Below are 24,126 nucleotides of genomic sequence, written 5' to 3'. Positions count from 1 at the left end.
CAGATACTCCAGAAGAGGGCATCAGATTTCGTTATGGATGGTTGTGAGCCACCATGTGGTTGCTGGGATTTGAACTGGGGACCTTCGGAAGAGCAGTCAGCGCTCTTAACCACTGAGCCATCTCGCCAGCCCATCTTTGTGTTTCTTAAAATGAATTTTGTTACATGTATAGAGAAGATTTTACATTTTATTTTTAAAAATTATGTTAAGTGGCCAGCGAGATGGCTCAGTGGACAAAGCTGCTTGCCTTAGCCTGATGACAAAGTTCTATCCCAGGAGCCACCTGGGGAGGAAAGAACTGATGCCTGCAAGTTGTTCTGACTCCATATGCAAATGATGATATGCATGTACACACACACACACACAATAAACAGACAAATAAGTGGGAGATGGTGGTAAAGCTTTCCATGTTAACTATTGTATAGGTATGTAAGCTTGTCACGTAAGCATGCGCATGCATGTGCACATGTACTTGTGTGGAGACTCGCGGTCAGTATTAGATATCTTCCTCAACAGCTCATTACCGTGTTTTACTTCTCTTTGAGACAAAACTCTTATGGAGCCCATAGTTTGTGCTTTCAGTGATACCACATGGCGAGACACCTCAGGGATGCTCCTGTCACTGGCTCCTCCACTCTGCGATTAAGAAGTGTGCTGCTGTGTCCAGTTTTCTGTGTGTGTGCGCTGCAGACTCAAACTTGGGTCCTCCTATTTTCCTGACAAGCACTTTATAGACTCAGCCATATTCCTAGCTCCCCATGTTAATAATTTTAAGTGGAAAACAGCGTTAATTCATCCACACTATTATCTATCGCTGCTATCATGAGAACACTTTCATCATCCTAAACAAGTTTACTCGCTATTGCCCGTTACCTCAATGCCACATTCTGTTTCAATAAATCTGTGCATACAACCAGGCAGTGATGGTGCACACCTCTAATCCCTGCAACTCTGGAAGAAGCAGCAGGCAGATCTCTGTGAGTTTGGGGCCAGCCTGGTCTACTGAGTGAGTCCTAGGACAACAAAGGCACAGAGAAACCATGTCTCAAAAAACCAAAGCTAAAATCAATCTGTCCACTTAAAGAATCTCATAGGTGGAATAAACATGTTTGTATAAATACATGTTTGTATATATCTTTATTCAATTATTTAAAAATTAAGATCTGCCTTCAATGACAGCAGTTGGGAGGTTAAAGGCAGAAAGATGATGGCCCAGAGCTCACTACATAGATCAGGCTGGTCTTGAACGTGCAGTGATTCTCCAGTTTCCTGAGGACTGGAAGTACAGATGTGTGCTACCAAGTCACGTCTCAAAAACTTACTACTTCACATAGTGCTGGGATTGAACACAAGGCCTAGGTACAATAACTAGGCAAACGCTCTGAGCTATATCTCCAGCCCCAGTTATTTCTTGAACGCTCCCTAACCCCAGTGTTGAAGACTGAATTTGGGGCCTGGAACATGGGTAAACTATACCTCCAGCACAAAACGAGACAGGCTTTGCTAAGTAGCCTAAGCTTAGCCTCTAATACCTGTAATTACATAAGACATCATGCCCAGCTCAAAATTCATGCTGCTTTAAGCCTTACACTACATTATATATACATCAAAAGTTTCATTCATTTTTGGTGACTAAATGATATTCCATTATACATACACACTACTTCAGATTTGTTAATGCATTAATATGCACATGGGTTAATTCTGCCTCTGGGTGAGTCTGAATAAAACTGTTAAAAATACTGGTATATAGACATATCTGCTCAGTTTTATGGCTTTAATTCTTTTGAAGTGAAACTATTAAATCATGTTAACTCTATCTTTAACTGTTTTTGGTTTTAAGACAAGGTCTCATGTAGCTGGGCTGGCCTTCACTCCCTGGCCCCTGTGCCTGCTGCTGCTGCTGTCCAGGGCCGTGGCCACGGCGCCCGGAGACGATTTGGTGAGCTGCCACTCTCTTTCCCCTTGCCACTGAACGCCAACCATAGACAAATAAGGGGCTTGAGTTGTCTCCATGTTTATAAAAGGTTATTTCTCTCCGTTTCCTAAATTAATCTGCACAAAGTCCTATCTAGCTTAGGTTTTAATTCCCATTTCTTTAAGAATAAAAAGATTCTAGGGATGGAGAGATGGCTCAGGGGTTAAGAGCACTGACTGTTCTTCCAGAGGACCTGAGTTCAATCCCGGCAGCCACATGGTGGCTCACAACCATCTGCAATGGGATCTGATGCCCTCTTCTGGTGTGCATGAAGACAGAGCATTCATATACATAAAAATAGACAAATCTTTTAAAAAAAGAACTAAAGATTTTGAGCATCTGTGATTCATTTTTATCATTTGTAATTATGTATAGGTGTACACATAGGTGTGTACATGTGAGTACAGGTGCCTGTGGAGGTCAGAGGCATCAGATACCCTGGAACTGGGGTTTCGTGGACACGAGTACTAGGAACTGACCCTACGTCCTTTAGAATAGCAGCAGGTGCTCTTAACTGCTGAGCCATATCTCCAGGCCCCTGTTTAGTTGTTAAATTACTTGATTTTGTGTGATTATGTGGAGAGGGTAATGAGTGCATGTAAAATTCAGAAGACAGCTTCCATAGATCTGTTCTCTCATTGTACCAGGTGGACCCTGAGGGTCAAATTCAGGTCATCATCTTTGCTGGCAAGTGCGCTGGCCCACTATGCCATTTTGCCAGCCCCATTTTTATTTAAGAAAGAAAGAAACAAGCAAACAAACAAACAAATGACGGGGAGGCAGGGTGGGGGGTGGGAGAAAGGGAAGGAAAGAGGAAAAGAGGAGGGAAGGAAAAGCTTCAAAAAGAAAACCAACTCAGTACCATTATTTTATGTATCTGTGCCTGAGTTTATGTATGTGCACCAAATGTGTGCAAGTGCCCAAGGAGACTAGAAGAGGACATCAGATCCCCTGACACTGGAAACACAGGAGGTTGGAAGCATTGGTATGGTTGCTGGGAATCAAACTGGGGTCCTTTCCAACCAAGAGCAACAAGTACTCTATAAACTGCTGAGTCCTCTCTCCAGCCCCATTTTATTTTTTCAAATACCTTTAATTGCATTTTTAATTTGTTCAGTATGAGTCTGTGGGCACAGGAGAGCCCCCAGTGCATGTGGAGGTCAGAGGACAACTTTCAGAAGACATTTATTTACTCTCTCCTTCAACCATGTACAAACCCAGGGCTCCAACTCAGGTCAGCATGATAGGCAGCAGGCACATTACCATCTAAGCCATCCCTCTCGGTGTCAATGTTATTCTTTTAGTTTGTTGGTGGTGGTGGTGGGGGGGGGATGGTATATTCATGTTGCACTACTATGTGTACAGGTGTTGCATGCACGTGCAAGTATATTTTGAAGCCAGAGGTCAATGTTGGAAATGTTCCTCTATCATTCTCCAGGTTAGTGTGTGTGTGTGTGTGTGTGTGTGTGTCTCACTGAACCTGGAGCTCACTTACTGGCTACACTGCCTCAGAGCCCCCAGGGTCCCCCTAGCTCTGCTTCCTGAGGTTGGAAGCAATGTCTCTGGGCCCAACTTTTTTTCCAGGTGGGTATCGGATATCCCAGTTCCGGTACTCGGTGCTTCCTTAGTAAGCACTTTACCTAATGAACAGCCCAGACAGCAGGCATTTTCTATCTATTAAATCTGAGCATTTTATCATTCTGAATGAAGTAGCCGTGATCAAACCGTACTTGATGGTTCTAAAAGGATTCACATCAAATGTAAATGAAGCAAACGGTTTTTTTGGCTTATTTATTTTATGTGCATGAGTTTTTTGCCTTAATGTATGTACATGTAGCACACACATTCCTACACATGGTAGTGAGCCACCATGTGGGTGCTGGGAACCTGGGTCTTCTGAAAGAACAGCAAGTGTTCTTTACAGCTGAACTGTCCTTCCTATCCTTAAATGACTGAATCTTATCTTCTGGAGTAACCGTAAACTCTGGCAAAGGTACAAGGTGTGTGTTGCTCAGTAACAGTCTTTAAAATAGTCATTTCTTACAGTGTATTAGTGTAATGCATAACAGAGAATAAGGGACCTGCACATTGTGTCCTGTTTCTTATTTTGGTAAATTCTAAGTAAAATAAAATAAAATGTATGCTGTGTCTAACTATAGAAATAAATTCATAAACAAACCTGCCAAAACCACATGATCTGCTTGCTTGTTCTGGTGTAGTGACGGTAGATGGCATGTCTCTGCCAGTCATTCAAATCAATCTCTTGCATCCCACACAAAAGAACCTGGAGGAATGAAAAGCAACAAAACAAGCTGTTTCTTTAGGTAAGCAGGGCTAAAACGTACCACAGCAATGCACACTACACGGAGCAAGCATCAGTAAACGCGACATCAAGAGTTCTGTCAGCCTGACTCTCAGTGGGCAGGTCCCATGTGTAGCATCACATATTGAGCGAAATAGTTACTGAGTTGCAGAAAAACAAGACTTTTTGAAAAACCAATTATTGACTTATTTTATGTGTATGGATGTTTGTCTACATATGTGTCTGTGGACCACTTGAGAGTCAGGTACCCTTAGACCTGAGAATTGAAGTCAGAGCCTCTGGAAGAGCAAGCACTGCTCATAACCTCCGAACCACACTCTCCAGCTCCAACAATACTTTTTTTTTGTTTTAAGTAATGCTTTTTTTCGTTTTAGTATAAATTAAGAGTATTTCAAACGTGTGCTAGTATTAAAAAGTACAAATACACTGGAAAGATGAAAACAATGTTTTTAAAATAGATATCTGAAGGAGTATTTACTAGTGTGCTGGAGTAAATAAAAATTCATTACCTCTAATTCCTTCGCATCAAAATATTGCAAATATTGCTGAGGAAGAATTTCATTAAAGCCCTCAAAGAAAGCTTGTGTCTGTTCTTCAACACCTCGAGACAACCTCCACTCAGCTACCATCCTGGCAAATAAGAATGAAGATTGCATCAGGAGATTAAGATTTTATTTTTAAGTTCTGCATGTAAGATTAAAAATGTAAACTTTATTATGAAACCCTGAAATATATATAAAAGTAGAGTACCATGAACGTCTTTCATTTGAAAGAGGATCCTACAAAGAGGCCAAGCTGGCCAAAAGCTCAAGACAACCCTCCTGCCTCAGCTCCCTCATGGCTGTGATCACAGGTATGCACCACTATGCTGCATTTGAAAAAATAAAACTTGTAAGAGAATATTTCTCTAAATTCTTCTTTACCAAAAAATTGTAGATGTCAACTCTTTCTTTTTATATACATCTCTCAACAGTTAAAATCATATAAAGTTTTTATTTTGTTTTAGAATACTTTTTTAAAAATTTTTTCTCCAACAAACAAACAAATGTGTGTATTTTCAGCATCTGAGTTCTTGACAATAACTAGCCCAACAATAGGAGCGCATATATACACAAGACAGACCACATACTGGCTTATAATATAAGTTTCAAAACAAAATTACATTTCAAAGACATTCTCTGACCACAAAACTATAAGTTAGAAAAATAAGAGAAAACAAAGCAATTAGGTGAAGTTGGTTGATTGGCATATTAAGACCTGACTTTTGTTTTTCATCTAGTTCATCACGTATGGCTCCCTCTGCCCCTAGTTCAGCAAGGGCCCTCTGAGCTGTGTGTTTTATTTAGGCGTATAGCTCAGACCTGCCTTGAATCTGCTTTGTAGCCAAAGATGACCTTGACCCCCATCCCTCTTTGTAGCCAAAGATGACCTTGACCCCCATCCCTCTGCCTAACAGGTGTTACCTCAGGTTAAGCCACAATGCCTGAGGCAAATTACACCACGTTGAAAACAGAAAAGAACCAAGTTTTACAAATATATCTTAAAATCTTAAGTGGCTGATTATTCACCATCAATTAGTAACTGGTTACAGTAATTGGTGATAAAACTGTGCTCTCTTAGTGTTGAAAGGAAGGTCCAGCACAGGCCCAGGGATTTCTAGGCTTAGCTGCAGTGGGCTAGCAGGAAGGTGAGTGAGCACTGGGAAGGTACGAATGAATAAAGCATAGACCGCAACAACTCTTTTACTCATAAGCTTTTACTACTTCTACAGTACTGCCCATAAAAACGTATACATTTCAGGTTCTCTTTTCAACAGCTGTTGCATGGTGCAGTGTTACAAAACTGCTAAGTAAAAGAGGACCTCCATTCCAGGAGAGAGGTTCCCGCCTTTCATCCCTACACACAAGCAGAAGCAGGACAGGCTCTGTGAGTTCACGACCACACTGATACATATAACAAACTCGGACTGCCAGGGCTACACAGAACCTATCTCAAGATATGTAAATAAATAAATTAGTTAAATTAAATGATTCACCATGACTTCCTACCTTTAAAATCCAAATTTAGGCTAACACTAGTAATAAGTGTTTACATAAAAAGTGTTTTATTACCATAAAACAAACACATTTTAAAAATGCCACCCTTTACCATTATTAGACAATTATTAACAAAAATGCTAAATGCTGTCAAAAGAAACATTGTCTTTTCTTCTAAAAAAGCTGAGTACTTCTTTTATCTGTATCTAGGTTGTACACACTGTGCTCCTGAGTGCCCAGAGGACTGAGAAGTGCTGGATCCCCAGAGAGCAGCTGCAATTGCAGAGGGCTGCAGGCCACCTAACGTGGGTGCTGGGAACTGCGCTCAAGTGTTCTGCACTGCTGAGCTGCTGAGCCACACTCCCTTACACACACACTTTTAGGGACACTGCTTCTTACCTGATGTATTCCTCCTTGTTTTCTTCTGTCACAAGAATATTACCACCATTGGGTTTCAAATCATGACTCTTAATTTCACCTAGAATTTCTTTATCAACTGAGAAGTACATTTCCAAACCACATTCTTCGATATTGTTTTCTCTGTACAAATGAAATTAGCACTATTTGTTATATGTACAATTCAATCATAACTCAAATGTTAATTAAATTCAAATTCTGAGTTTAAGCAATAAGCCTTAAATTATAACATCTAATTCAAACAAGCTGGATTATAATCATGTTACTACCTAAGACCTTGGATGCAATTCTATAAAATGTATCAGACTGAACACTGAAAAAGGTTTGACATACATATCCTTTAAATGCAACAACACAGTGGCATGCCTATGGTATGGACGAACTTACAAGCAGCACATAGAGCACAGACTACTGTATTTTAATAAATGTATAGAGAAACTTACTTAACCCAGATGAGCGAATTATAAAATTCTGGATCAATAGATTCTAAATCCTTAAGTCCAACTGGTTTATTCAGGATACGTTTATAGAATGGTAAAGAAAATCCAGTATCTATGAATTTCCCATGAAACAGAGCCTATACAGGAAGGAAGCAATACCACTTGAGATAACTGCATAAAAGACATTAAACACCAAAATATTAGATAAAATCTCCATTCAAAAAAAAAATGTCGAGGCTGGGCATGGTGGCCCAAAACTTTAAAGGCAGCACTCCAAGGCCAAGGTAGACAGATCTCTATGAACTGAAAGCCAAACCTGGTCTACACAGTGATAGCCAAGCCAGCTAAGGCTATATATAAAGTGTATGAAGTGAGACACTGCCTCAAAAAACAAAACAAGCAAGCAGGCAAACAAATCTCTCTCTCTGTCTCTCTTTCTCTCTCTCTCACACACACACACACACCCCTACCTACCTACCCACCAACACCTGATGGAGACCTCACTTTCCCTAAACGTCTCTAGCTGGAACAGTGGCACAGTAGTTAAGAGTTAACTGGCTATTCTTGCAGAAGATCCTGGTACATTCTCAGCACCCACATAAGATCACTACCGTCTAAACCTCCAGACCCAGAGGATGTCAAACCTTCCTCCAGGCTCCACAGACACCAGGCACACACATGGTGCACAGATATATAGGCAGGCAAAACACTCAAACAGGTAAGTAAATAAAATAAGGAGAAAAATTTGTCACATGATCTGTTATAATACTTACACAAAAATTTAGTACTGCTGAATTAGTAAACACAGTTTTGTACTTGTACTTACCATGGCAATAAATCTGCCAATAAAACGAAAGTATTTCAGGTGGTCTGGATTGATGTAAGAAGCGGGGTTTATCTGCAGGCAGTAGTTATCCTTCCCTGCATATTCAAACAGGCAATACATTGGGTTCAACACTTCATGTGACAAAAGAAAGAACCATTCTCTGAAATCAAAAGAAAACTTAGGATGAAAAATTTTGTAGGTAACCATGTCAACAAATCACAGAGCAGTGTTACAGAGCTGTCAGGAGCCGCTCACATCAACTAAGATGGTTTTCTAGTTGCTTGTTGAGTTTTCTTGGTTCTGTTCAAACTCACATTATGTTACATAGGATATTTATATACTCTTAAATTTCAAATAGTCTAATATATCATTAGTCTTAAAGACCCTTACTTGATTGCCAACTAAAATTCTTCTATTCATAATCATAATATGCACCCTAATTTTAGAGATATTAAAATGTGGAAATGGTTTGAGTGGGTAGAATTTTATACACAGGCAAGTTTAAAATTCACTACTGGGCCAGGTAATTACAGGGGTTGAATGGCAACTACTATTCTACCTTCAACTAAGATCCATAGTGTACTTAAGGACAGCCACCATGCCAGACATCTCATTGTCACAGAGGAAGCACTTACTAGAGCCACTCGATTATTAGAAAAATGCCCTGAAAAGCTTATTTTATGTGTGGTCTGTCTATCTTCCTGCATGTGCATGTGTTTGTGCACGCAGCTTACAACTGCCTTTAATTCTTATCCAAGAGATCTAATGCCATCTTCTGAACTCTTAGCACTGCATAACCACCCTCCACCCCAACACACACACATTAATTACAAACAACAAACCCTTTGTTGTTGTTGTTTTCGAGACAGGGTTTCTCTGTGCAGCCCTGGCTATGCAGGAACTCATTTTGTACCAGGCTGGCCTTGAACTCAGAGCTTCGCCTGCCTCTGCCTCCTGAGTGCTGGGATTATAGGTGTGCACCACCACCTCTCCCTTACAAGTAAAACCTTAAATAAGATTTAAAAACAAAAAGCTAGTAACTGGTGAGATGTACTCAGCAGTTAGTAAGCACACAAATATTCTGTTTCTGAACTAACTCATTAATAAACAGTATTTCAGCCGGGCATGGTGGTATATACCTTTATTCCCAGTACTTAGGCAGAGGCCAGAAGATCTCTGTGAGTTCAAGGGTAGCCAGGTCTATGTAATTTGTTCCAGGATACCCAGGGCTATGCAGAGAGACACTGTCTTGACAGACAGACAGAGAGACAGAGAGACAGACAGACAGACAGTATTTCGGAAGCTAGAGAAATGGGTCAGTGGCTAACAGCAAAGGCTGCTCAGAGGACCTAGGCTAAGTTTCCTAGCACCCACATGGTGGCTCACAACTATTTATAACTCCAGTCCCAGGAGATCCAAGATCTTTGGTTCCACAGCACCATGCACACATGTGGTGCATATACATACACACAGGCAAAACATACATACATATAAACAAAAATAAATATTAAAAAAAGCCAAACAAACCCTCAGAGGCTGGAAAGATAGCTCATGGTCAAGAGCACTTGTTAGAAGGACCTGAGTTTGGTCTCTGCACCCCCATGGTGCCTCACAGAGAACCAGCACCCTCTTCTGGCCTTCAAGGGCATAAGGCATACACATACATGCAGGCAAAATAATCATTCACAAAAAATAATGTAGATAAATCTAAAGAAGTTTAAAACACAAAACCCAAACTAAGTATTTCTACTCTTCCTAATAATTCTACAGGTAGATATTTGCTCAAAATAATAAAATATTCAAATTCAGTCTTTCCTTCAAAATTCTTGCCCTTCCACCCTGTTACTACTTGGTAATTTACTATTTTATTGAATAAAGGGTCTCATATAGTCCAGGCTGGCCTCAAATGCCCTCAGTAGCCCAAGCTAGCCTTGAACTGGTCCTACCTCTACCTCCCAAGTGTTGGTTGGGATAGGTCATGTGCCACCATACCCAGCTTTAACTTTTATTACCTATTCATTTTTAAAATACTTGGTTTTCCTTGTATTTTTACTTATTATCGTTGTAGCAATGCTAAATGTGAGTATGTGCAGGTGCAGGTGCACATAGGTATGTGTGGGTCATGGCGCACAAAGGCCACAGTGTGCATATGGAGGTTCCATGCACATTTCATTTCACTTTCGGAATTGTTTTTTTTTTTCCTTCTGTAGGTTTTGGGAACTACACTAAAGTTGTCAGGACTGTGTGGAAACCACTTTTACCCACTGAGCCATCTGTGGCCCTAGTATAAAATTTTAAACTAATGTAATCCTGTCATGCAATAAGCAAAGCTATATCTTGCTCAAGGATGTCTAGTTTGAACAAATACTCCAAAATGAATGAAGCAGAACAGAGATCTTTAACTCTCTTTTTCATAGCACTCTATTCTCAATGCTAAGTTAATCCTAGGTACTGCTAACTAGCAGAACACTATCGAGGAAGAAATGACTTGGTTACCACAGGGCTTTAGGTAATCCATGGAGCAGATAGGAGCTGGCTGACACTAGTTACTGTTGAGAAAATGAAAACGTTGCATTTGCACTGAGTGACTCTCTGAACTGAATCTGTAAGATTCTCTACCACAGGGTTATTCTGAGGACCAAGTGAGTGATGCAGGTGTAATGGACTTAACAGTTTTTAGGAAATAGGTGCTGAGTTAATGTTTGCTGGAATTTTGTAGTTCCAGCATTATAAAACTATAATAGTTTCCTAATTTCACTTTCCTGAAACGTAATATTGAGAAAATACTGCAAACAAAGTGTAATGACACCTTGGAGGAAAGAGCTAAGTTCTGAGTATTCATAGATCACTACCTGGCTACACCTCCATAGTCTAAGCCTTCTTCTCCTGGGAAGATCACCCACAGACGTCTTCTCAGATCTTGCGGGCTGAAGCTCATGATCTGCAAAACAACAAAGCAGAGAGAGCTGTGACTGCAGCCGTGGAGACATCACCACCACCTCCCACTTGCTCCACTGTAGGTGACTTAGGTCCATATGAAACAGTGCTCACAGTTAGCTCACGTTGCATATAAAGAAATATGACAGTAAAGTTTCATACATTTACTCTAAGCATCTATATTTTTATATACTTTATACCCCTCTATATGAAACTTATGAAATCGTTCTAGCAATTGTGTAGTTAGAAAACTCTAGGCAGATCAGAGACGAGCTGATTTTCTCCCTGCTACCAGCCAGGTAGGGAAGAGCAGTAGTGCTGATTAGGTTTGGTTTTTGTTTCAGTCAGAAGATATAGATAAAAAGCTAACTGACTAACAGTGGCTACGGAGAGAACTCACGTACCTATGGAAATCTATACATTATATAGAAAACTACTACTTTGCTTCCTACAGAGCTATAGTACATAGGTCAATTTGTTTCACCCACAGTAAAACTATTTAATTATGTCCCCACACCACAGGGGCCTGGAGAGGGATAGTTTGATATAATTAATACCTGTACTTTATCAAGTGATAAGAATAAACTGTTAACACTTAAGTACCCAAAGAGGATTAAGTTCTCTCAGTTCCCGAGGAAACAGAAACAGATTCACCACTTTCAGGAGTTCACGGGCTACTCAAACAGCCAGCATCCAGGTGTAACAAAAAGCCCAATGGCTTTGACTGCTGTGCATGGTTATGATAAATACCCTACAAGTACCATAAGCTAGGCACTCAGCTACACACTTGAGAGACGTCACTAGGCTACCATTAGTTTGAACAATTCTCTTTAACAAGTGATAATGTAAAGGGACTTTTTTCTTCTGAACTTTACACCATAAACAGCTGTACTATGCTAATTAAAAACATCATTTAAAGCAATTTTATCCAGCACCTATGAAGAAAATCTGTTGCTAACCTTTAAATTACATCTTATTTTCATATTAGACTAATTACCTTTAAGCAATCATGTTTTCTCTTATATTATAACTGTCCATTTATTTGGTGGATGCCAAAACTAAGATGAGAGTTTTAAATGTTTTAGAACATAAACCTGTCTGCAAAAGTCTTTCAGTTGTATGAGCAAAAAAATAAAGAGCTTGTTTAATCATGGTTTGCATCTTGTCACTATAGCTACCTGCGAGTTATATATAGTCAAAACAAAACAAAACAAACTAAAAGCTTCAAAAGACAGTGATAACTCAGTGACAAGAGAGTAATCATGAGAGACGATGAGAAATGTGTAAGGGTGTGCTGGAAAGATGGCTCAGCGGTTAAGAGCACTGACTGCTCTCCCAAAGGTCCTGAGTTTAATTCCCAGCAACCACGTGGTGGCTCACAACCATCTGTAACGGGATCTGATGCCCTCTTCTGGTGTGTCTGAAGACAGCTACAGTGTACTTACATATAACAATAAATAAATCAAGAAGGAAGAGGATGATGATGATGATAATAATAATAATAATAATAATAATAAATGTGTACGGGCTGGGCTGAGAAGGGGCCGAGTTACCTGACATCAAGCCATGGGTATAAACAGTCAACCTCCAAATCCTCCTCCCTGGTCTTTTATGTTAATAACTGAGGTTACATTAGAAACAGAACAAAACTCGTCCTAAAGTGAAGCAGCCTGCTAGGACCAGTGATTCTGGTCTCTTTCCCTTCTGCATTCAGTTTGGTGCTCCTGAAACTATTGCAATGCAATATCTGTGTTTTCTGATCACTTTAGGTGACCCCTGTGACAGGGTCATTTGACAACGCCCCCAAAGATTGAGAGCCATTGTTATAAACTATTGTGATGATGCCACGAGTACCAGAAAGTAAACATTACTGAGTAAAGTGCATATTACCTGCTGAAAGGAATCCTCAAACAATGTTTTTCTTGTCACTGTGATCTTTATATGCTGTGGCATGGCCAGTTGCTGAAATGTAAGAACAATTTAAGTCAACTCTCACCATTAAATGGCCTAGCAACAAAACTAAAAAGAAAGTTTTACATCTTTGCTAATAAAACCAGATTTTGAATATGAATTGAAACCCATGATTGATAACACCTTTGTCAGCATTCACAATGCTTCTTTGAGATATGAGGAAGATTAGATCTCATATGTAAAGTGCTTATGTAATGACTCAAATAAGTCTTTGATTTTCAAATTTTAATTCAGAATTATGTTTCCCAGTTAATTATAAGAATTTGAATTTAATGGGCTGGTGAGATGGCTCAGTGGTTAAGAGCACCGACTGTTCTTCTGAAGGTCCCGAGTTCAAATCCCAGCAACCACATGGTGGCTCACAACCATCCGTAACGAAATCTGATGCCCTCTTCTGGAGTGTCTGAAGACAGCTACAGTGTACTTACATATAATAAATAAATAAATAAATAATAAATAAATCTAAAAAAAATTAAAAAAAAAAAAAGAATTTGAATTTAAGTCCTTAACATAATACTTTAATGCATTCATTTCGAGTCCATACAGACAACATTATAACATTAGTCATTTATTTAGATATCATGGAAGGAAATATATATATACACACATACATATATTCACACTCATCAAAGACTAGATGTGGAGTTACGCATGGGGCACACACTTATACTCACAGCACTCAGGAGGCTAAGGCAGGAGGATTTTGAGTTCAGACTAATACGGGCTGTTTAGACTGTTCTGTCTCAAAAATCAAAAAAATAAAACACACATACACAGCCAGGCAGTGGTGGCACACTCTAATCCCAGCACTCATTTGTTAAAGACAGGTGGATCTCTGGGTTGGAGGCCAGCCTGGACTACATGGTGAGTTCCAGGACAGACAGGGCCACACAGAGAAACCCTGTTGGAAAAACAAAAAACAAAGCAAAACATAATCACACCCCTCCCCCCACACTAACATTTTGTTTCAAGACTTATATAACATGAAAATAATAGGTACTGAAGAAAAAAGTGACAATATTTCCTTATTCAAATGATTTCTAGCTTAATCTCTGGACAACCGAAGACATCGTTATCTAATGAATAAATATATTTCATTGTCCTAGAGACGGATGACTCCAATGCTTCACACTTTTTATGTTAATCCATATTTTCAGACTGCTATGTAACATAAGCAATGTAACAGAGACACAGAGCCAATACTAACCTGGCACCAGAACCGGAAATACTGAACTTTTGCCTTGAAGTCCCGCACATAGGCTATTTGGGGCCCATTGTCTCTGAAGAACAAAGATAGACATGACGCGTGCAACTGCTTGTACAAGAAATGCTAAAGGAAAGCAAAGAGGCCCTGCTTCCACCAACCACCCAGCACTGGACAACCACAAAAGCACCCACAGAGCATGTGTGTAATATTCTTTTTTGAATGTTTCCTAAGGGCTATTTCCAAATAATATCTTGTTAAAGCCATTGCTGAGGGTGCTTTTTTTTTTCTGTGCAGGTAAATCTAACAGAGCTGGATAAAAGAGTTCCTACAAAGGAATGTATGTCACCCTTCACAACAACGACTCTACCCTTTGTCCTTAAAGAGGCTCATGATCAACCATGGAATGTTACCTAGGACAGACATTTCCTAGTGTGACTATAGGTCTATCTAGTGACCTCTAACTACAAGTGCTGTGGGGGCTTCAAAAGAAGTCAATGTTTTGTTTGTTTGTTTGGTTTTTGGTTTTTGAGACAGGGTTTCTCTGTGAAGCCCTGGCTGTCCTGGAAGTCACTCTGTAGACCAGGCTGGCCTCCAACTCAGAAATCCGCCTGCCTCTGCCTCCCAAGTGCTGGGATTAAAGGCGTGCTCTACCGCGCCCGGCCAATTTTTTAAAAAAGCAAAGATACCAGTTTTTCTGTTCACTGTTTCAGTGTGGCCTTTCTCCAAATGACTAGCACAATGAGGATGGAAACCATGCAGGCAGTTTAAAACAGAATAATCCCAGATCAATGGAAGCCTCCATGTTGACTGTGTTTCAATAGAAGTACATCTGTCTGATTTTGAACCCTGCAATCCTGGAAACTTGACAAGTTCTAGTAGTTTTCTCTATATTCCTCACAATTTTTACTATATGATTTTCATCTGAGTAAAAGACAGGCAGCATTACTTCTTCCTCTCCAGCCTCTCTTCTATTTTTGGTTGTGAGCCTAGCCTTTAATGGCTGAGCCATCTCTCCAGCCCCTCTCCAGCCTCTCTTCTACTTCCTTTTCTCTTTACACTTGGTTGCCAACATAATACTGAATGGCAGCAATGATCATAACCATCTTTGATCTTTTGGAATAATTATTTCATCATTAAGCATGATGTTGGCTGAGTCTTTTGTTTGTATTCTTGTAGTACATTTCCAAGGCAGGTGAAAGTGGATCATAAAATTGCTTTACATTTCATCAAAAGCTTTTACTGAATGATATGACTTATTTTAAAAGATTCATTTATTTGTATGTACATGAGTCTTGGCCTGGACTGTATGTATGTCTGTGCACCATAAGAGGGCTGGAAGAGGACACCGGGAACTGAATTTATAGATGGCTGTTAGCTGCCAAAGAGATACCAAAAACTGAATTGGAATCCTCTCCAAGAGCAGCAATACTCTTTAACTCCTAAGGCGCCCACTCCAGATCATATGATTTTTTTTTTCCCTCTAGTCTGTTTCAATGGTGAGTTACACTGTTAGGTTTTTTTTTATTAAAGATTTATATATTATTATATCTAAGTACACTGTAGCTGTCTTCAGACACTCCAGAAGAGGGTGTCAGATCTCATTACAGATGGTTGTGAGCCACCATGTTGTTGCTGGGATTTGAACTCAGGCCCTTCAGAAGAGCAGTCAATGCTTTTAACTGCTGAGCCATCTCTCCAGCCCTACACTGTTAGTTTTAGTGTTATCTAGAGGATGGAGTGTGTGCCAGGGGAGGTCAGATGAGAGAACTCAGTCTCCTGGAGCTTGACTTACAGGTTATACAGTTATACAGGCATGCATTTTTATCTGGTCCAGATTACTATAAAATAATGTAGAGAAATATGCTATAATTGAATATAAGCTATTATTGTTGTAGGGCTTTCTGTTATATGTACCTAAACTTAATAACTAAAATAAATAATAACATTATCTACTTATAATTTACTTCTACATCTAGGTTATCTCTATAACTTTATTAGTGCCTATTTGGACTGATTTCTCAGTTTCTCCTGTAAACATACGTTTTTTAATTTGCAGAAGTATAAAACTCAATAAAATATTAGCAAAAGTATTTTAGCAGAATTAAAGAATTGATGTGTGAATCCTCCACACCATGTGGGATTTACAGTTAGAATATAAGATAGTTCAACATATGAAATCATGTATCAATATAACAACAAAGAGGGCTGGAGAGATGGCTCAGTGGTTAAGAACACTTACTGTTTTAGCAAACCAGAACTTGGATCTTGGCACATATGTTAGATGGTTTACAAAAGTCCGTGTATCTCGACTTCATCATCTTTCTGAGGCTTAACTTAATCTTGTGTTTGTTCATCATGATCTTAGGCTACATCTGGGCTGAGTGTATATAAAATACAGTCTAGCTTGTGCAAGTATATTCTGCAATGCTCACACAATGAGGCATTTCTCCTAACCTATTGAGTGAGTCATGCCAGTGTATAAGGGACTCCTAGGCTGACCATGCTGAGACAAAGCTTTGAAAACAGCAGAAGCAGAGGCAGGTAATCTCTCTAAGTTCAAGACCAGGATGGCCTAGAGAGTGAGTGCCATACCGCCAGGCTACAGAGCATATATAGTTCAAAAAGAAAAAACAACTCAATTTAAAAAATAAGCAAATGCTACATTGTGGTGGTGCATTTCTTCAATCCCAGAATATTAAAGGCATTGGAAGCAAAGGTAGGCAGATCTCTGAGTTCAAGGCTACTCTAGTTTACAGAGTGAGTTCTAGGTCAATCAGGGCTACAAGGTGAGAATCTCTTCCCTATCCCCAAGCAAAAACAAAACAAAACAAAAAACCAAAAACCACCAAGATTCAGTGTACAGTGCCTATGGGTCCACCTCCAGTACAACTTTGTCTTTATTAACTGAAATCTTTTGTGGAAATCCAAGAAATTAGCCGTGCTTTTGATTTATAATGTTTAGAAACTTACAAGGCTGATTTTCCTGTTCGTGGATCTATATAAGTAGTTGCTCTTCTATTGTGGTCCACAAAATACGGAATTCCATCCACTGTGAATCTCATTTCCCAGCCTTCTGGTAAGGGCTTTTCATTTAACTGACTACAAAATACAGAGGAAAACAAAAGATATTAAGACTTGCTTCTTTACCAAATACAGAAACTAAAAATACCCATAAATCTTTCAGAAAACATACATGGTCCTGTATTTTCAGGTGTATACTAGAGATCTCTAGCTGGACATCCTACAAACACATACATTAAAATTGTCATCAACAACATTCAAAATGAATCATCACAGAATTATTGGCCAAGTTCTCCCATCTGCTTAATAACTCACTTCAAACAGCCACAGCACCTGAGTTCACTCATGAGACCTTTGCAGCCTTGATACTCATCCCTTATCCTCGATTCCCACCCTGACTCTAGCTCTCTTCACCTGCACTGTCCAAGCAGCTGCCTGCATGGTTCTGCTGTTCCTGGTCCTCACCTGGGCTTACATACGATGCTGCCGACAGCGCTTACTCCTAAAACAGATTTCATCAGTCCAATTTCTCTTTTACCCTGAGATTTTATACACATGGCTATTGATCATTTTCCCAAACATGTCACAGCTGTCACAGGCCAAATGACATATTCCCCATTGACAAATTGTTTTCTCTGTTACAGCAACTTAAAAATTCTTTTTGAAATATCCTTCCCTACTTCCTCCGTTTATCTTTATACCTGCCCTGGAACTCTGGGCAGCCTTCTTTAACCTTCAGTTTCTTTATCCATAAAATGCAGGCAACAGCCAGGCATGGTAGCACACATTTTTGATCCCAGCACTGAGAAGGCAGAGGCAGGTGAACCTCTGAGTTCCAGGACAGCCTGGTCTACATAATGAATTCCAAAAACCCAAAAAACAAAAACAAAACTGGAGAAAACATATGGGCAGTAGTAACTGAACTAAGTGGGTTCTTTAAAAAACCGAGACGAGGATATCAAGTTCAGATGCACTGGAGAGAAGCCAGGCAGTGGTGCTGCCCACCTTTACTCCCAGAATTCAGGAGGCAGAAGCAGGCAGAATTCTGTGAGTTCCAGGCCAGCCTGGTGTACAGAGGGAGTTCCAAGACAACCAGGACTACACAGAGAAATTCTGTCTTGAAAAAAAGAGATGGACTGAGGAGAAGAGGAGGAGGAAGGAGGGGGATAGATAAGACCAAACACATTGCAGACATGAAATTCTCAAAAGATATATAAACATATTAAACAATCAAGACTATACTATAGAATAAGACTATCTGAGAAAATGAAGTAAACAAGTCTTCAAATGGTGAGTGTTAGCACTCTCATTACTACTGCAAGCATGATGACTCTATTCCCGTCTCTCCCAGGACTTCCTATGGACTGCTGGCACGGCATCATCATCCCTCAGGTTGTAGCTTGGCAAAACTTTCCACTCTGCAACTGTTAAGTGAGGGTTAGAGCCAAAAGTAGCTTATAAATCAACAGTGGTCGCTATAAACAACCTGTTACATGCCCAAATACTTGATGCATTTGCATAAATATTAAAATGAATTCTAGTAAACATAAGAATCTATTGTGGACATAAATGCTATCATATTTTTGGGTAAAATGAATGGAACTTTTATCCATGTGTTCAGTTCATTTATTTTTTTCTCTTTCTTTTGAGATAGGGTCTCATGTATGCTGGACTCATTATAGCACAGCCTTGAACTTCTGACCTTCCTGTCTCTATTTCTCTAGCACTGAAATTATAGGCATGACACCCACGGGGCTCTTATGGATCAAAACCAAGGTTCATGCACGCAAACACCATACCAACTAAGCTATATACATCCTCCCCTCCCATCCCTGGTTTTAAAGCCTCAAGTTTCCTATCTAATGGGCTTGGGATGAGGAAACATTGGAAATACTTAAGTTTACATCGCAAAATATAAAAAGTAGAGATTTGGAGGCATTTAACATCGTCACTATAGAGAAACACTACTAGTTTGGGCTGCTGTTTTCCTCAAATGTACAAAAAAGGACAAAGTGCTATATTCAGAAGTACACTTCCTTAAATTTATTTGACAAATTATTAAAATGTTAAGAATGTTTAATCCAAAATGACACGCATGGTATGGATATCAGCCATAAAGTACAAGGTAACCATGCTATAACCAACAGACCAAAAGGAAGGCCCAAGGGTGGATGGTTGAATTTTTCTCAGAAGGGGAAAGAAAATAGGTATAATGGTTGATACAGGGAGGGAACTAGGTGGGAGAGGGGATAGAGTGGGGAATCAGATATAGGGAGAGCAGGGGAGAATGGCAATTGGTGTGTGTGTGTGTGTGTGTGTGTGTGTGTGTGTGTGTGGTGAGGACAGATCTCAGAACATGCTAGAGACCTGGGATAGGGGCAGGCTCCAGGGGGGGTCTATGGGGCAGGGCGACTCTAGCTCAGACTCCTAGCAGTGGGGGATATGGGTAAGAAATGGCCACTTCCTGTACCAGGCAGGACTCCCAGTGGAAGGATAAGGACACCAACCTGCCCACAAAGTCAAAGATGTGTCCTGCCTACAAAATGTGCAAGGATAAAGATGGAACAGAGACTGAGGGAATGACTGCCCCAAATTGAGACCCATCCCACAGGCAAGAATCAGTCCCTGACACTATTAATGATACTCTGTTATGTTTGCAGACAGAAGCCTAGCTTAACTGTCCTCTGAGAGTCTCAACCCAGCAGCCAATGGAAAGAGATGCAGAGACCAATAGCTAAACATAAGATGGAGCTTGGGGAGTCTTATAAAAGAGTTGGGGAAAGGATTGAGGGACCCAAAGAGGACAGGGACACAACAGGAAGACCAACAGAGTAAACTAACCTGGATCCTTGGGTGCTCTCAGAGAATGAACCACCAACCAAAGAGCATGCATGGGTTGGACCTATGCACAGATGTAGCAGATGGGCAGCTAGGTGTCCATGCAGGCCCCCCAACAACAAGGAGCAGAGGCTGTCTCTGAATCTGTTGCCTGGCTGTTGTGGATTCTGTTCCTCTAACTGGGCTGCTTTGTCTGGCCTAAGTGGGAGAGGATTCACCTAGTCCTGCAGTGACTGGATGTGCTGGGGTGAGGTGGGGGAATAGGACGAGGGTGAGACCAAAAAGGAGCTCCTTCTTCTCAAAGGAGAAGGGGAGGGAGAAATGGGGGGGGGGAGAATTGGTGTGAGGGGGTACAGGGAGGAGAGGGGGAATGATATTGGGATGTACAGTGAATAATAAATTTAATAAAAAATTTTAAAAACAGTATTTAGTCATATTCATATAATTCAATAGAAATGTCAGTGAAGACTACAGAAATATAAAAGGATATTTCACTTCTATGGTGATTATAGTTGCTAGATAAGCTCAATAACCAGCTGTCTTTAAAACAAAATGAATTAGACTGGTAAACAATATTGATGAAGTATTCCATGATATTCAAATAATAGATTAATGCATTAAAGGGCATAAGCACCTCTTTTTAAGTGAAGTATTTTAAGTGAGTGAGCTAGACAGCCTTTGGTTATTTGTGATGTCTCATGAAATGATTGTTAAGATCTAAAACTTTATCAAGATCCAAAAAGGAACAAAACAATAGTAGCAACAAGTTACAAAAAGATGACTTGCTCAGTTCTGTTCTATCTTTAAAGACAAGAGGAAGAGATTCCTCATTCCCTGACCTAGGATATAAAGGGAATTTTTTTTTTCTTAAAAAAAAAAAAAAAAAAGATATGTTCTGTGAATATGTTTGTGTTTTAATCTCAGGTGTGGGATAGGAGGCTGCTTCATAGCAGGTGACTATGATTTGCCTTGCATACTAGTGTGGGTGTGGTTTTGCCAGCTGCAGATAGTTTACATTTGGAATTCTGGAAACTTTTGAGAGAGAATAAATACCAGAGTTCCAAGAATGGCTGGAGGTGCTCCAAAGAAAGATGAAGAAAAGGAGGAGGAGGAAGAGGAGGAGGAGGAGGAACCACAGCAGCTGTCTGCTGCTCCTGGTTGCTGCTGCTGTGGTTTGTCAAGTGATCTTGAGCAAAGAGACAAGTGAAGATGGAGATACCCTGACTAAAAAAAAAACCTGACTGGCCCTAAGAATCCCAGTCCTTAATCAGCAGGAAGTAGCTTTTAAGAAAGGTCTACATCTCATTTCCCTTCTAACCTCCTTTCTCTGCTACCTAGTGTTGGGTTGGAAGGGATTAGGGTGGCATAAAGGTTGGAAAGGAAAGTAGAGGTAATAAAAACATAAAATAGTAAAATAAAAAAAGTAGCATCTACACGGGGATGCTGGGATCAAACCCTAACTCATACATGTTACCCAAGCACTGTACACTGAGCTTCATGTCCAGCCCAGAGACAATTTCACTAAGGAATCATAATGTTTTATCCTTAAAATGTTGCATTCTTCTTCTTCTTTTTTTTTTTAAAGATTTATTTATTATATCTAAGTGCACTGTTGCTGTCATCAGACACACCAGAAGAGGGCGTCAGGTCTCATCACGGATGGTTGTGAGCCACCATGTGGTTGCTGGGAATTGAACTCAGGACCTTCAGAAGAGCAGTCGGTGCTCTTAACCACTGAGCCTTCTCTCCAGCCCTCATTATTCTTCTTATGAAATTAAATATATTTAAGTTAATGTAATAGTTGTATAAAAACTGGTATTTGGTGGTACTTAGAAACAGGTATTTTAAATTCAAAGCATACCTTAAACATATAAGCTACTGAAATGAGACTCGTGAGATTCGTGTCATGAAGAATTACTCACACCTAGAGAAGGCTGGTCTTGTCTTCACTACTGGAAAGTGACTTATTAGTAAAGGTGTGCCCATTAGAAAGGCCCCCCTTTGCCTAGAGGCTTTGACTCCTAGACACCCTACAATGAGCAGAGGCCTGGGGCACATTTTATCAGCTGCAGGCTCTGGAGGAACGACACACTAAGTTTTATTTCAAATGTGTATGGAGGTGGAAGAAGGATCACTCAGGAGGGCAAATGGACACCTCACTGGAGTCCACGGACTTCCCTGGTTTGTAACATTTACATATTACGAACATTAATGCATGTTCACTCTTCTTTAGCAATGAGAATTAGGAATCCTCTCAGACTCTTCTCTGCATATGTCTCCCTTCTATTATTTCTCTATAAAAAATATGACTGAATATAATTCAGTAATTCTAGTGGCTTCTGTTACTGCTGCTGCTGCTGTTCACAGACAGGAGCCCACTAAGTAATTGAGACTAGCCTGGAACTCATGATCTTCCCACTTAAGTCTCCTATACCCTTAGAGAGAGAGAGACACAGAGAGAATTAGTGTGTATGTGTGTGTGTATATGTATGTGTATGTATGTACACATACATATACATACAAACAATTTATTAATATAAAAATACATATATATAATTGTTTACATAAAGAGAGGAAATTGGAACAAAGAAGTATATATAAAGAAAGCTATGTGAAGACTAAAATACTGCTGACACAAGCCAACAAACTGTAAGTTAGGAAAAACCAGCCATGCCTTTAATTCCAGCACCTGAGAAAAAGGCAGGCAGATGCCCCTGAGTTTGAGGGCAGCCTGGTCTACAGAGTGAGTTCCAGGGCAGCCAGGGCTACACAGAGAAACCTTGACTCAGAAACAAAACAAGAAGGAAAAGCAGAGGAGGCAGGCGTAGCCACTGTTAGGAGGCTGGACCACACCTTTAGAGGTGGCATAGTCTGGTGACACCTTGGTCTCTGACTCCTAGCCTCCAGAACTCTAAGACAGCATGCTTATATGTGGAAACGGAAACGGACTTCTCTCTCTCTCTCTCTGTCTCTCTGTCTCTCTGAGGCAGTATCTCACTATGCTGACCAGTCAGTCTCCCTCTGCCTCTCAGTGCAGGGATTACAGACGTGTGCTGCTGCACCTGGCCTGAGAATTACTTTGAGCATGTGTTCTTTTTTTTAAAAACAAGGTCTTAGCTAGCTTTAGCACACAGGATGACTAACAGCTCAGTCAGATCATTGTATACTGTCATCAAGGCATTAAAAAGGCAAACCTGTGACCTGTGATGACAATATCTCTTCATATATGAGCCAGCACATATATATGCACAAATACTATACCATACTATACACACACACAGAGAGAGAGAGAGAGAGAGAGAGAGAGATTTTGAGAGAGAGAGATTGAGAGAGAGAGAGAGAGAGGTCTACACCAACTACAGAATCTTTTTTCAGTTCTGTAGCTGTATTGGTGGGAAAGAAAGAAAACCAATGAGTTGTCCCTGGGCCCTGCCCCATGAAACTCATGAAACTCAAGCTCTTCATTACACATAACGATTAATTACATTATAGGTTACATTACAAGTAATCATTTTTCTTCTTCAAAGGTATGTAGGTAACTTGTGTTTAAGGTCTTTGAGGAAAATACATAAATGAGTCAAAAGGTAAATAACCTCCAGGGGTCACACACACACACACTAAAGCTCTTACCCTTGGCTTCTGGGGTCTTCCCACTGAGTAATCCGGGTGTTATGGTTGACAAAATACACTCTGCCGTTGCTATCAGTTCTCTTCTCTTGATAAAAAAAAAAATGAAAAACACAATATTAATGTTGTAGTTTCCCCTCAAACTAAGACAAATTGAGCTTAATCTGCCCCTTCAGTGATTGCTGATTTTATAATGTCTATATCACATCACACACATGCTTATGAGCATACGCCTCTCCTCCACCTCACTAATCCAGATGTTGGGATAATCTTTTTGTACACGATGTAAAGATGTGTCTCTGTCCTCCTTTGCCTGCCTAAGGCACCTCCTGATTGGTCTAATAAAGGGGAAGAGAGGCAGGACTTCCAGGATTTCTGGGGGAGAATCAGGCCAGGGTGTTCACCAGCCAGAAACAGAGAAGTAATGAGCCACATGGCAGAATGTAGTGTGGCCTCCCTTCCCCCCAGCCTGGAACCTGCCTGCTCAAGGGTGGAGCTACCGGCT

The 24,126-nt window shown here is 40.2% G+C and overlaps 1 protein-coding gene across 3 annotated transcripts in view; it reads right to left on the bottom strand.

Annotated features, from left to right (window-relative positions):
- The window catches only part of Itch (itchy E3 ubiquitin protein ligase), a 123,673-nt gene that overhangs the window by 9,130 nt on the left and 90,417 nt on the right, over window positions 1-24,126 (bottom strand). For all 3 annotated transcript variants that reach the window (XM_021182181.2, XM_021182162.2, XM_021182171.2), the window contains 10 exons: window positions 23,625-23,709; window positions 17,106-17,234; window positions 14,136-14,208; window positions 12,848-12,919; window positions 10,873-10,961; window positions 8,021-8,180; window positions 7,198-7,331; window positions 6,737-6,877; window positions 4,811-4,931; window positions 4,158-4,262 (listed from right to left, as the gene is read on the bottom strand). In XM_021182181.2, the coding sequence (XP_021037840.1) occupies window positions 4,158-4,262; window positions 4,811-4,931; window positions 6,737-6,877; window positions 7,198-7,331; window positions 8,021-8,180; window positions 10,873-10,961; window positions 12,848-12,919; window positions 14,136-14,208; window positions 17,106-17,234; window positions 23,625-23,709 (1,109 nt within the window). The remainder of the gene's footprint in view (window positions 1-4,157; window positions 4,263-4,810; window positions 4,932-6,736; window positions 6,878-7,197; window positions 7,332-8,020; window positions 8,181-10,872; window positions 10,962-12,847; window positions 12,920-14,135; window positions 14,209-17,105; window positions 17,235-23,624; window positions 23,710-24,126) is intronic.

Source organism: Mus caroli, chromosome 2 (assembly GCF_900094665.2).
Source record: "Mus caroli chromosome 2, CAROLI_EIJ_v1.1, whole genome shotgun sequence".
In the NCBI taxonomy this organism is placed as follows: Eukaryota; Metazoa; Chordata; class Mammalia; order Rodentia; family Muridae; genus Mus; species Mus caroli.
The sequence above is the reverse complement of the archived record's forward strand: the minus strand, read 5'-3'. Positions and strand labels throughout refer to the sequence as shown.